At 34.2% G+C, this 14,689-nt stretch overlaps 1 protein-coding gene across 8 annotated transcripts in view; it reads left to right on the top strand.

Moving 5' to 3' along the window:
• Positions 1-14,689, top strand: part of CASK (peripheral plasma membrane protein CASK) — a 228,006-nt gene that overhangs the window by 153,995 nt on the left and 59,322 nt on the right. The window contains exon 1 of one of the 8 annotated variants that reach the window (XM_076119689.1): positions 14,156-14,620. The exons of the other annotated variants lie outside the window; for them this stretch is intronic. Within the exon in view, the coding sequence (XP_075975804.1) occupies positions 14,609-14,620 (12 nt within the window). The 5' untranslated portion in view covers positions 14,156-14,608. Of the gene's footprint in view, positions 1-14,155; positions 14,621-14,689 lie in introns of those variants that run through there. 8 annotated transcript variants of the gene reach the window in all.

Raw genomic sequence — 14,689 nt, 5'->3', positions numbered from 1 at the left:
ATATTGGCTATCTGGAATATCCATATTTATTGCCTGTTTCATATAGCGTTGAAGTGTCTTTGATAACTGACAACTTGACACCATGTAGTAAGATCGTTTCTTTTTCACAAAAATCAGCAAATATTTAAGAATTTAAGTACGACAATTGCGGCACTTAAAAAGTAGTAACAAATAAAAAGCTTTTTATTGTCATTTTAATTACAAGCTACGGCCGAAGATACGATACTAATGATCAGAAAAAAGAACATTTAAAGCACTTAAAAATTATCTTGAGTAAGGGGTAGTTGCAACGGCTCCATCTTTAAGTAATGAATTGGAAAGCGAGCGCATTGTGTGCTTCCTACCCATATTCTTTTTTTTTCAGCCTTAATGATACAGCAATTTCATAGAATGGTTGCCGTTAAAAGAGATTTATTTCCGAAGAAATTTCTTCCTACCCAAGTAATGAGTTAAATGGAGAGTCGATACTACGTGTCATCGTGAATCAAACGGCTAAGGAAACGATCTGGCTCACCAATATTGCTGAGGTCCGGATCTTCGTGAATTGTTGGCAAAGAACTGAAAAATCTTGCACCAAGTAAATTGGTAGTGCTTATCTCCTCTTAGAAGTACTATATTAGGCAAACGTCCAAATTGTTTGTTTTGAGATTTACCCTAACTTTCTACACGATCTATCTCAGCAATTCAGTATTCACCGACATGATTGCCAATCGAATTGATGATCGCAATGTTAGTCAATTATCACGTACACAAGCCTCTCTAACGGATATGAAGACCTTAATTGCCTACAACGTCACCTACTGAATGATATAGTGACAGACAAGACATTTCATTAGCAAAACATATCTCGACGGGAACTCAGCTTCTCGTTGCATTTTCCCTCCTGCAAAAGATATTATCCCTCGTATTATTAAATTTACGTTCATTCATTACCCGCGCGCACCTCGTCTTACTAGATCCCTATGTCGTGTAAACAAAATGTTATACATTCTAATACGAAAATTTAAGAGATAACCATGTTTGTTGAGATCCTTTTTTGGGGCGTGAAATGCAAAATTGAAAAATAAGGGGGGAAATATTGCCTTATAAAATTACGGAAATTTGTTGACATGCGTGGTGTTTGGGATAATTTATTGCTTTTGATCACGATTTACGGGTGTTTTATTATGCCAGCACATCGTGCTCTGCATTAGCTTATCGTTTGCATTGCATTGTCTGGCAAACGCATAATTTACCATGGAGTACGTCAAACAGAATTATGTAGACTGATTTATGCTTTATGTTTGTTTCAGGTAAATACCACAAATCGATAGTAATGAAAACCAAAGTAAATCAGTGTAAGTAAGTAAAAAGTAATAATACCAAATGGGTCAAAGTAATGTTGTGAAACTCGGTTTCAAATATTTTTTTAGTGTAACGCCATCTAGTCTAAAACTGAAACAACGCCATCTGTCGGCCTTCAGCATGGGAGACGTTCAGCCGTACAGTGCCATCTAGGGGTAGCATACGAACTTTCCGCCACCTTTTTAGCAGCGACATCTGTTTCACATCCTGTATCCTTCTTTCAGGGGACGATTCCTACCAGCCTTTCAGGAACGTTAGTTTAGTTAACGTTGTATAAAGTGGGCGATAGATGGCGTTAAATACTTGTTTACGAATAGGATTCTAGACTGTAAAAATGCTGGTAAGAAAAGTATGTAGTAGCTTTCAGGATTAAGCTCTTGATTTTTTTGTAACTTTTGGCAATTAAACATGAATAGCCCTGGTACACTACACTATACTAAATTGCTAATTATAGTTAAAATGCTAATTATAGTTATAAGTTTCCACCAATTAACATCGTGTTTATACCTTCTGCAATTGCCACTGGACATTAGTAGCTGTATCGTCCACTTATAAATTCGAAAAAGCTTGTCGTTCCCTGTGACACAAAATCCAATAAGAAGAAAATATACTTGTATGTAACAAAACCGCTGACCTACCGTTTGCAAATGACAACGCATTTCGCCGTCGATGCCAGATACTTTATCCTTACCTTTTATAGTTCTTTCCTGCGACTTTATTCCTCCTCTATACTGTATCTCGACTTCATTTCGTACGGATCAAATGAACTCTGAATATTTTGACGGATCGTAAGTAGATTATCATACTAATGAAGTCAGTTTTACGGCTGTTCTGAATATAAGTAATACCTAGTAATATCGTCAAAGACAGTTTGCTCACCTCGTCAGAGTAGGCTTTTGAAGTTGTGATTTGAAGTTAATTCTGGCGGAGAACATACATATGTTTGAATCGAAATTGACTCGTGGTTGTAGAAATAGAAAACTTTAAGCTACGATTTGACTTCAAAAGCGAAATGCTGTTCGTATATTTTGTAGGGCTTATTCTTGGGATCCATGTTATACTGAACTTTACAGATCCGCTTTAAGAATATCTTAGGAATGAGCGCTGCGCGGTTTACATACGCGCTATTTTCATAAGTTAGCATTACTTTCAACCACTATACAAGATTGGGAAGACGACACATCCCTGTAAGCTCGGGACGTGTTAAGAATAAAAATACCACGCAGTACTACAGTAGCAGCCATAAATGTAAAATATGTAAGCTTAGCCATGCATTCGGGCTTCAAGAAGGTCCTCGTACGCGTGACGTGAGGCCTACGACTAAAGCCCCAATTTACGTTCTCTCAAAGTAATGATAAAACTCTTTAACGTTACCTTAGCTAGGGAGTAGGGTCCTTAATACTGGCGACAGATAAAAATCAAGTCTTATAAAAGTCGATTAGTCAAATTTTCTAATATCATCATAAAATATTTATAGCTTGGCATATCGTTATATGCGAATACAACGTTTTATGGCGTCGTGTCTGACGTGAAAAAGATATGATAGTCACCATACAGTTAAAATAGCAGTAGTGTAGCACCTTGCCTTTACTTGTAAACTGAATCTAGGTTCAATCAGGTTTAATCAATTTTAAATTAGAGATCGATTTCTTATTTAATATGAAAAAGGTCTAAGTGAGACACCGCATATTACCTGCATTAAAACCTAGCAGCATACTAAGTTTTCCTTTTTACAACTGTCTTTTACATTATTTATTCAGCCCTTATCTTCCTTATGTTTTAAAAATGTCGCCAAAGTAGCGATACCACATTACCTGGCAGAAAATTCTTTCAAGGAAACAGAAAACATTAAACTGCCGTATTTTTCTTACATTATGACGACAGGCAAACGAAAGGTAGTTGTATAGGTTGCGTGAACAAAGTTTTATCAAGTGTAAAGAGTTTGTCGAGACACTCTCGGTAATAACGACTGAATTTATGACAAATTTATATCTTTGTTATGCCGAAAAAATACTCTGTCATATGAGATTTACGTCTGTATTCGTACTTTATGTCAACGTTTATTTGAACATATTCGGAGAAAAAACATGCTTGAAAGCATATCTTTATATGCGACGTCTCGAAAATGAGGCATTGCGAGACATTTTGGTAGACGTGTGGCTTTATTCTCTGTAACTTATCTCATCTAACTTGGGTTGTAAATATCAAATTTTGATGGAACTGCCTTCATATTAACATGGGTTATAAAAGGTTGAGATAAATCGATAAGGTTATGTAGGACATCGAAGGATAAATACCGACTGTGGCCGCAACCATACACGGTGACATTTATTCTTAACCCTGCAGCAGATTTGATGAGACGTCCGGTAAACTTGACAATGCATACGCAACGCACAGATATGTATTGTCTTATATCCATGACACTGCCCTACGTCTCTTACAAACTTGACAATAATCGTGATCTTCTATGGCCATGGTAACAAGCGGTTACAAATTATCAAGTTCCAGTTTCCAAAAGTCCAAAATTGAAATCAATATCCAAAAGAAAACAATGCTTAATCAAAGACAATATCAAAGCTCATCAATATTTCGCTCATGATACGGAAGCAATTAAACAAGCGAGCGAATAATTCAATTACCATTCCGTTTTAAACTCATTTGAATGCAACAAACCGCTTTAATAAACCCCCATACTTTAGCCGTAGATAATTCGTTTAGTACCAACTTCTGTATAAAGTTTTTAAACTACTTTTAACTTCTCAAACGACGAATCTCAACTTTAATTGAGTCCGTTTTGATATGAGTCCTTGCTTTTTGTGACTAGAAATTTTAAGTTGCATGCAGGAGCATATTAACTTTAAATGTGCATCAGCGTAATCTTTTAAACGGTACATAATAATATTTACATTCGAACGGAGTTATAGCCCATGCGTTTAACAGGGGCGTCAAAAAATATACAGGAGGCCAAACGTCGCGTTTTAGAGTCATTCTTATTTCGGTGAACTATAATTTTTAGTGACACAAAAAAATAAAATTGGTGTTTAAAATTCTACTTTTTTTATCTACTATATCTTTTCCATTTTGACTTTACCCGGAAACTACAATTTTTGTAATTACCCATCTGCTACAGAAAATTATAAGTGTCAATTCCCAGTAGTCGTAAAACAGCAAATCGGAATTCTTTTATAGTTCTTTCAGTATTAAAGTGCTGTAAATCCCTTTATTGCTGTACTCCGACTGTAAGATATATTAAAAATTGCTGACTCGTTATAAACTCGTAGCCTCGAAGGTTGTAACTCTCATAGCTTCTTTTAGTGTCATCAATACACACTTCATTTATGTATCTTGACTGGCTTAACTCGTTCCAACATAGACCGTCGCCGGTCCTTAGGCACGTTCGCATCGACCACGATCACTTCGTTACTTAAAGAATCGATATCGGTCTCTTGTTCGTAGGCACCAACTCTTGAATATTCTTGATATCTTGAGAAGTTTCAAGGGATATTCTACCTTAATTTTCTGATTTGAAGGTCAACGTCTTAAATGTAAAAACTCTAAAACTAATAAGTAGTTATTAAAGTTATAGTGAATATACCAATTTCTCATTAAATTGTATTTTTTTATGTATGTCTACGTCGTGCAAAGTGGTTGACCGAAAAACAAGATCAAAAAAATCCAATCAAACTTTATGAATTATCAAAATAAACCACTTCAATCGTAGTTTTTAAAGTACTTCATTGACTTTCGTAACGAGTCCTGCGATAAACTTATTCTCTTGAGTCTGTGTAAATCATATTTTGGAGCACACTGTACTAAAAAGTCATGAATCTAGTTTACGCTCAGTGAATTTAACAACATTTTATATTAAAATGGCAAACAGCACTTAAATATGTTTTGAAGGCTCGACTTAGCGTATTAAGCCAACTTTACTCTTTACCGAAAGACAAAAACACATCTCATAATAAAATCGTTTAATTCCTTAGCATACAACATTACGAGACGGGAGACCGTTAAAATATTAATTAATTTGGAAATGAATAAACTCGACGTCAAATTTTCCTATTCAAGTAGGCACTTACAAGTCCTCAAAAGACCTTTGATTTGATTTAGGATGTTGATTTTTCCGAGAAGACAAGCGAGAAATTTAGTATTTATGCTCTCCAAAGAGCTGTCAGTGGTTTTAATTCTATCTTTTATTTATATGTCTTGTTCGTGGCCATAATTAATGTATATGTATCTCTCCGAGTCTCAAGTAAGCATGGTTGTTAGAAGCTAGCTTGCATGATGTAAGCCACTACATATCGAATCTAATATTAAAGGCACGTGCCGACAAATTCATGTTACGTGACAATAACTTTGTACCATACATGTTTTATTTAATGCCCACAGCTCGTGTCTATTGTTATATTTAATTTACAAGTTTCCGTTTCTCGAAATTATTAATTACCGAACTTTGGCTCTGTTAGTGCACAGACAGAGATGTTACTAAGTCTCGTTGTATTGTCCAAGTTGCGGTTACCACTATAATTAACTTCGGAAACTTTAGAATCGCTTGTAAAATTATATACATTAAAGTTTCCGAATATTAAATCTGAATTCCTTCGAGTACTATTGTATAGCAGCTTTTGTCTACGTTCAGCTTTTCAAAACGATTACCACTCGGGTTCTTACATTAGTTTTTCTGCTAACAAATTGCTTTAGTGCGGTCAGCTAATTAATCATTTCTTAGAACAAGCTTCTTTATACTTACCTAATTGTTTTTTTTTTCTTCTTAAGAGCACATACACTCTTGCTGGTAAATAAGGATCGCGGTCTACTTTGTATTCCAATTGTATTTCGGGGCTATTCGAGTGTTCGTCGCCCAGTTCGGGATTACACCAATATAGTAGTAACAACCGTGCATCGTATGACAAATGATATTGCTTTGTGGGTTACGGCTACAGTTGGAATGCAATATTGTTCTGTCTCTCGTTAAGAGTTCCTGACATTTCTGTTGTGTAGGTGGCGCACTGTTGCGGGGGAAATAAATGTATCCAACTTGTACTAAGCTTAAACAACTCGGACTCGCTGTTACGATTAAAAATATCTCGCATTCCTATCTTGTTTTAAGTGCTCACACTAGTTTAGAACTTTTTCTGTATAAACCTTAAAGAACTTAGAAAGGAACAAACGTAATTCAACTGTGAATAGGTGTTGGAATACGGTCTGAATAATTCCGAACTTATATTAAAACGAGTAAGTATGAGAAAGTCGTAAAATAGCTAGTACTTTTATGCTTTATTACCGTTGAAAGTTGCCTGGGGGCTAACGGAGATGTCTTATAAACCTCTTAATTGTTCTTAAATTACATTTATGACCTTTGAAATAAGTGGTGAGTTAAAGACATTCATTAACACACCGCCTACAGTTAATTGTGGCGTGCCTTAAGGGAGCAGTAGGGGCCTAAATCTCTCACAATTCAGCCTTACATTGTTGTGTCAATGCTGTGTCATAATTTGCAGGACCCCATTACATAGGAACAAAGCAAGCTATAATATGCGGCATATATGAAGGGAATGGGTTGTGGTCTTTGGTAAAATAATATCCATTTTAATTTAAAAGTAAGAAAAACGTATATCGTAAACGTATATTTCGAGTTGGCACTAAGCCGATTACTGATACACTAAAATAAAAAGTAGTATCTACAAAAATATTTAAACAGCGCCTTTGTTAGTAGATACATAGGCAGGCAAGACATGTTCCAAAGAAAAAAAACTCCCGTTGAACCAATTGCAGGTTCGTGTCGTGCTTGTTTGACGTTAACAGACTGCAAGAGAGCGAAGATTAAACGCGTCCTGTTTCTTCGATACAAAGAAAAAACACTCCTTGACGATGTGCAGATTGGACCAATCTGATTTGTTTTGTGCACTGCAGTGTTTTCTTTTACTAGTGATGACTGCAAAGGAAATTGTTTGCTTTGACCGCGTTTTGTATTGTTTTATTCTACGGATTTGTAGTTGCGACCATTTTTCTGCGACCACAATTTCACATTTGAAACTTTGAAGTCAGTATTATTGAAGAGTATCAAAATATCGTATGCTTTAAATAAATTTGTCTCAAATTGAGTCGTATTGAAAATTACAGCCACTATTCTAATGTAATAATAAATAATTGAATTTCCAATGTCCTCCATTTCTAGGTAACCCGATCAAATTGAATTTCAGTAGAATTGAAATATCTGTTGGCAGTGTTTCTCTTCTTATTTCATTAAATTATATTGGAGCGTTTCAATGTTGCGTGAATTTCAATAAGTGATGAAATCGATCTTTGTGTACTTCTTTCATAATTTCGCTTTAAAATGTCAATGCAAGTTACTGGTGTTTAACTGCAATGAAAGTTTTATTGGGTTAGTGCCGCAAAATACAAACATAACAGTGTATGTTATGTTTGCATAATTTATTTAGAATCTTAGGACCAATTCCACAGTCTACAAAATTAAATAAGCTAAGTTACCTTCTTGCTAAATAAAGTGGCACTAAATGTTTGAAAACAAATTTTAACATATTTTCTTTTATAAGCTGTTTGATAGATACTTAGAGGTGGTGAAATATTGCCTTAGCAACAAATAAACTACAAATATATAGCCTTATTTCCTCTTTTAAGGGAATTTCTTATCTCGTTCATAGTAACATTTAAATTCTTTCCCTACAATGTAAAACCGTGGTGAACATTGAAGATTCTTTACAATACATTGTATTTTAGTAGCAATAAGATTTAAGCATTATAATGTAAACTTTTATCTCGAACGTTTATAGGTATAGGGTATAGGTCAACTTCATACCACACCGATTTCAATATTAATTTGTATATCGAATACGAAATTTGTTATGATTTATTTTTCATAAATAATGGTTATTTTGAAAAGAAAAATGTGTGTCTGTTATTTTAACAATCTGGGTAATTGATATCCGTTTTTAATTGGATGTCATCAATCTTTTCGAAAACCAATCTGGGGGCACGGGAGTGCCCCCGCAAGTCGAGCAAAAAAAAGTGGCACGGCCGTAACATCCTTTTCTCGAAGCAATTTGGGCTATTTTCGACACCCCTATAATTTCGTTGTGGATAAAACAAAGAGCCTGGATTTTCAGCAACTAATCAGTCATTGTATAAACACGGTATATTTAAAATTTCAGTCAATTTGAACCAGTAGTTTAAGAATTACAACTTGTTAAAGTTTGTGAATTTTGTCACTCACTGATTCACTGACTCACTGACTCACCGATCATCAAAAGTCTAAGGTACTTCTAGAAGACTTAGAAGCTTAAAATTTAGAATACAAATAGGGTTTAGTGTCTTAATCATGGGAAAAATTCAATATTTTCTAATTTCAATCCAGTATTCCAAATACATCAACTGCAAGAATAACGTTGTAATCCCATATAATTGTAGAGGATTACAAGGTTACATTTGCAGTTAATGCAGTTAATGAATCCTTATTACTGTAATATAATAGAAAATAATAGGTGTAGATAGGTATCTACTATATGAGGCATAATGGGAGGGGGTATAGGGTGTTAAGCCTATAAAACTGAACAACATTCCCATAGGAAAATATGTTGAATTATGAAAAAAAAATGTATTTCCATACAAATTGGACTTATGTTCGCTCTACAAAGAGAAGTGAGATGCCATCAAAAACATTCTGTAAAAACCTCAAGTCTCGCCGTAAAAAGTTGTGAGATCTATATAATACCAAGTCGATTAATCTATTTAGTCTTTACTTAAAGGACCTTCTATCTTAAGTTATAACATAAGTTATTATCATGCCAATATTAAAAACAAAATTACGTTTAAAACAAATAGATCGACTTGGTCATCGCATGAAAACACAAATTGGCCATTAAAATTTCAGGAGCATTAACTTCTCGTCGTGTGGTGTAGTGTTATACATATACTAATAATTAAATCATGCGATGACCAGGTCGATCTATTTGTTTGAAACGTAATTTTGTTTTTAATATTGGCTTGATAATAACTTATGTTATAACTTAAGACAGAAGGTCCTTTAAGTAAAGACTAAATAGATTAATCGACTTGGTATTATATAGATCTCACAACTTTTTACGGCGAGACTTGAGGTTTTTACAGAATGTTTTTGATGGCATTATTTTTACAAGACGAGTTATAGCAATTGTAGTATCATATAATTAAAAAAAAAACACAAAATGAAGTATACAAAAATAATGTAGCAAAGGGATTTTCTGGATCTCTACTTATGTCATTGAAGGCAAGACGTGATTTTATGTATTCTATACTGTAAGTTAAATCCGTCTTCTTTTTTAATTGCTCTCCATATGACTTTGTAACAGTCAGTTATCTTCAAACTTACCAAGTAGGGTTGTGTTAAACTCGAAACTTCCAACTCCGTACCAAGTTCACAATGCACTTTACTATAGTAATTTCGTTATCTCCGAATGTACTCGTGTAAGGATTTTATTGGCACAGTTTCTGATGTTTTAACTGCACTGTTTTACTACAGCGAGACTGAACACTGTATTGCACCGAAAAGTTTATTACCTCAAATTTTACAACAAGCCGTTAAACTATTATTTACGAATTATGTGTGTTTTATGTATGTAATTCTATGTTTTAGGTATAAAATAAGTAGTCATATATTGAGCCAAATAGGTTTATTTGAAAGTTAAGAGAGCTTAAGTAAAAAATATTTTTATTTTTTTAGAGTTTTATTATTAGGTATCTATCTTTAGAACCTTATTTTTTAACTGCTGAAAACGGTGCAAATACAGGTGGGGCACAACAGCGCTGTTTTTCACATATAATAAAATAAGTAAAAAAGCATCTGTTTCACATTTCCTTAACATTAACATTTCAGAAATATTATTTCATCCGTAAAACTTACATCTTTCCCCTAAACATTTCCCTTACATTCGAATTGTTTGCCATGATTGATTGACTATGCAAAAACACAGATTTTTTTCCATTGAATTTCTTTCACTAACACACAAAACATTTACAGATTGCTCAATCACATTTGATACATAGTTTGGTGAGAACAGCCAATTTATTTTGTACATTATCGCTGTGTTTTCGACATTGCTAACCAATACCTGCCTAATAAAAGTACTGTCAGTAACAAAAGTAACGAAATTATTTCCAATATTTTTTACTGTGTAGAGACTATAGTTGTCATTTTATAGAGAGAAAGTAAAGACAGAGCATAGAATCTATACCTTTTTAATCGGAGATATAGGAAAAAGTGTACGTTATACACTCAAGTTGCATTTACTTTTATATTGATCCCAGGTAAATGAAGGAAATTAACTGAGAGCGTTACCAAACTCCGAAACTCTGATGAGAATATTCTGACAGAGATTGTATAAAATCCGTAACACCTTTGGAAATAGAAGTCGAGTACTCGTAAGCTGCAGTCGCGTACACTACAGTTGAGAATGCAGCAAATGTTAAGCATCTCTAAATTTCAACCAATCACCTCTTCTATATAGTATTTGAAAACTTTCTACGCTGTATTTTCCGAATTCGTTTAGCTACATTTGTTACTGATTGTACTCTATAAAATAGAGTTCATTTTATACAATACCTACGGGAATATGTGTGTTACTGCAACTGATCAATCACAAGCGTGTTTTTGTTCAACAAACAATGTATTTATGTTTTATATGCGTTTCCAAATGGTTGATTTATTAGTAACATCATGCAACGCCCATGTTTTCTGCGTTCAATTTAAATATGGAAATTAAATTTGTGTTATTTGACTTGTATGGAGTTGCGTTTTAATGTAGTGAATGACACAATAAATTTCGAATGCTATTTATTTTGGATTTTCACCAAACCTAGGTAATTAACTGTTAAAATTAAAAGATTTTTAAACTTATAATCAAACATATAGGTACTTGCCTACTAATAATATATGATGACAAATACACGACATATATGTACTATAAGACTAATCACAATACCAAACATACAAACAAAACTGTGTACATACTTCGCAGAAGTCTGATTCGTAACACACAATTCTGCGGTCTTATACCAACTTTGTTCCCTACCCTGTCGTTCGACCCATGTCGGATTAATCAAATAAACTTGAATTTATTCCGACTAAACATAAATAAACCGAGGATAAGTAGCAGACAAGTTCCTTAAAGTATTAGAGATCGTGCAAGACCATATGTAAAGTTATATTATAAAAAATTCTAACAGCCATTTTTATGAGAAATTATCAGATTATACACTATAATTCTGACATACATGATCTATATCAGTTGTTTATCCGAAAAAGTCTTACAGGCTAACAGAGACATACTTAGCTGTCGCATGCCATTGTCTTAATTAATAAACATAATAACCATAATTTAATATCACACATTAGCCATCTGGTGAGCAAGTTTATTATTCTTACATTTAGCTAATCATTTTCCGCCTCGTGCAACAGGAGTAATCTCGGTAAATGAAAATTACTTCCTATTCCATAGCGGGCAGATTTCAACGAAAGCCCGGTTAATCAAGAGACGAAAATAATTCCAAAAACTGATATTACAGGACTACTTATGCGAAATGTAACCGAAAACCCAAATATGATTCGTGGAAACTACTGCTCAAAAGCACGGCTACAGCTTACTATATAGCTACAGCTAGCAAAAAAGAGTCTTTTCAATAGCAATATTAATTTTCCCACTGACGTAGAACTAGACTGGTGTTGATATTACCCTCAACGTCAACCTAGATTCATTAATTAACAAATAAAGGCTTCAATGAGTTTTATTGGTATCAGACAGGGAGCGACGTAGCAGCACGGTTGAGTAGCTCTCGTGGTTCGAACGTACTGAGCAAACAATGTTTATTTGTTCTGTATATTTATTCTAAATTGGCCCTTTGCTGCGAAGTGAAAAGGGGGCTTCAAAAGTATTTGATTTTTATGAGTATTTGCTAGTTAATTGGGTCGTATTGAGTCTACATATAATATGAACTTGAATATATTTCCAAGCTCTGTTCAAATGAGCTAAATATTTACATCGACGTATTTTGATAACTTGTGACATCAAATAGTTTGCGTACGATTTTCTCAGTAAGAATTCGCTACAGCGACGCTATTAGGCCTCTGCGCGAGCTATTAGACCTTTGCCTGAAGGCATGTCCTAAGTACGCAATAGTCAGAGACGTTGTACAGTAATATACACTCATAATTCTTCTCTGAGTGTCACGTCTCCAAGTTCCCGAAATATTTCAAGCGAAATAATCAAGTCACTGCCCTACTCCTTAGCGAGTTCCCTATTATCCATTTAACAGACGTTATTATTATCATTGCGAAAACCGCTAGTGAGGAACGATAAATAACCTTAAGTGTATCTGTTACAGTAACTGTTATTAATCCTCTGTCTGTGTTCACTCAGTTCGAGGACCTGTAACGCTTCACTGTGTAATAATCTCACACATCGCTTTACCGAACCACTTATCTATTGTCCGCACATCTTAGATTTATGTTTATATTATCACGAAAAGAAACAACAATGCTCCTGAAAAATATATTTCTCGTAAGGGTATATTGTGTTCTATAATAAAACAACTATTGTTGCACGTTATCTTAGTGTGTGATCTCAGGCTTCCACTCGCTCCATTTTCTTATATTATTATACCACAGGGAACTTGTGTATTAACTGCTAAAGCGATGACGAACGATCTCAAGTGCAAATCCACAGCCATTGTGGAAGGACATAAAGCGCATTTATTTTAAGGGGTTAAGGTATTCAAGGATAATGTAAACCTTACATTGTACTCGTAATGGGTGGAACATTATTCATTTTAAATGCAGACGTACTGCAATTATTATGCTTAGTTTGGTGCAGTTATCCTCATTTCAGAATGTTCTGTGATAACAATAGTTAAATTCAAGCTTTATTGTAATTAAAACAGTACTTACTCTTCGTGTTTCTATATTAAAAAATAACTTGAAAAACAGTTACTCGCAGTTGTGCGTGGCCATCAAACTCACTTGACATGAGGCTCTTGTCACAGACAGCCCAGCAGGTCGGCAATTTTCAAAAGCAATTAGTTCTAAAGCGTCGTAACGTATAACGTTCGGAATACGCTGAATTGCAAGAACAACACTAGCACTGTGTCACGAATAAAGCCTAGCTTGTTTCACAACTTGACAACCAGTGAATTTTTATTTCAAAGTCAAAAGTAACTTTGTTACATTTCGCTCCAGACAACGTAATAGCCTTTGTTATGGACAATTGAATTTTTAACTAGTGCGAGAAAGTTAGTATAAACATTTGTTCATTAATATTGCAATTTTAATAGAAAAACTCATTACGCAGCTACGGCATCGTAAATTGTTAAAAGAATAAAACTAGAAATTGGTGTTGGTGTCGTTCACTTAAAACTTTTTTCAAGTGATATCGTTACACCTCGCACATATTGCCCCGATAAAATATATCTTATACTAGTGACAAACAAAGCAATAAATCTACTTTTTCGCATACGTTTTTTTAAGACCGTGCCTTTGCAAATTTCATCACAATTTAAAGAAACTACGAAGCTTTAGCTGCGCTAAAAAAACAGCAGTAATAATTCACAGAAGAAAGTGCACAAACCTTTGATATTTTTCATTTTACAAGTACTATTTATTGGTTGTAAGTCGCACTTGTGATAGGAGGCAGGCACCAACTCTTGACATTTATCGGGCAGAGTTCCAATCCCTACTCCTATGTGCTGAATTTTTCTTTAACGTACATTTCAAATATAACACTTAATATTAAAACTAGCGGTCCAAGACGTTTTTAATTAAAATGTAAGAAATTCAAAAACATAAATCACTGTTGGCATTGCGTTCTTTTTGATCTCTTTGGAACATTTTAAAAATGTTTACATAGTTGTGATGTAGGACGGTCGCTTTCCCACTGGAAGAATGTTGACGTTTCATGTTCCATTCAGCTTCAGTCGGTGTTTGGAGACGAGCCGTGAGGCCGCGTCGCGCGTTGCGCGGTTGCCTTACGACGAGCGCTCGAACTTGTACAATGTTTCTTCTTAATAAAAACATTTATATACAGCAAATATAATTTGTTATTTAAAAACATAATACAATTTCAAAACTGTATTTGAAAGTTATTTGATACGTGACTAACATGTTTTTAAAATACAACATTTTATTTCCTCGGTTTGTTTACTGACTTTAGCTGTTATTATTTTTGAAGTGATTCAAAGACTAAATGGATGTTGACGGAATGAAATAAATGTTCACGAAATGCTTTGCTATGTAAGTATAAATTATGAATACACTTTTTTTACGTTTTATGGAGAAATTGCAATTTATGATCCATTTTCT

Source organism: Anticarsia gemmatalis, chromosome 11 (genome assembly GCF_050436995.1).
Source record: "Anticarsia gemmatalis isolate Benzon Research Colony breed Stoneville strain chromosome 11, ilAntGemm2 primary, whole genome shotgun sequence".
In the NCBI taxonomy this organism is placed as follows: Eukaryota; Metazoa; Arthropoda; class Insecta; order Lepidoptera; family Erebidae; genus Anticarsia; species Anticarsia gemmatalis.
The sequence above is the reverse complement of the archived record's forward strand: the minus strand, read 5'-3'. Positions and strand labels throughout refer to the sequence as shown.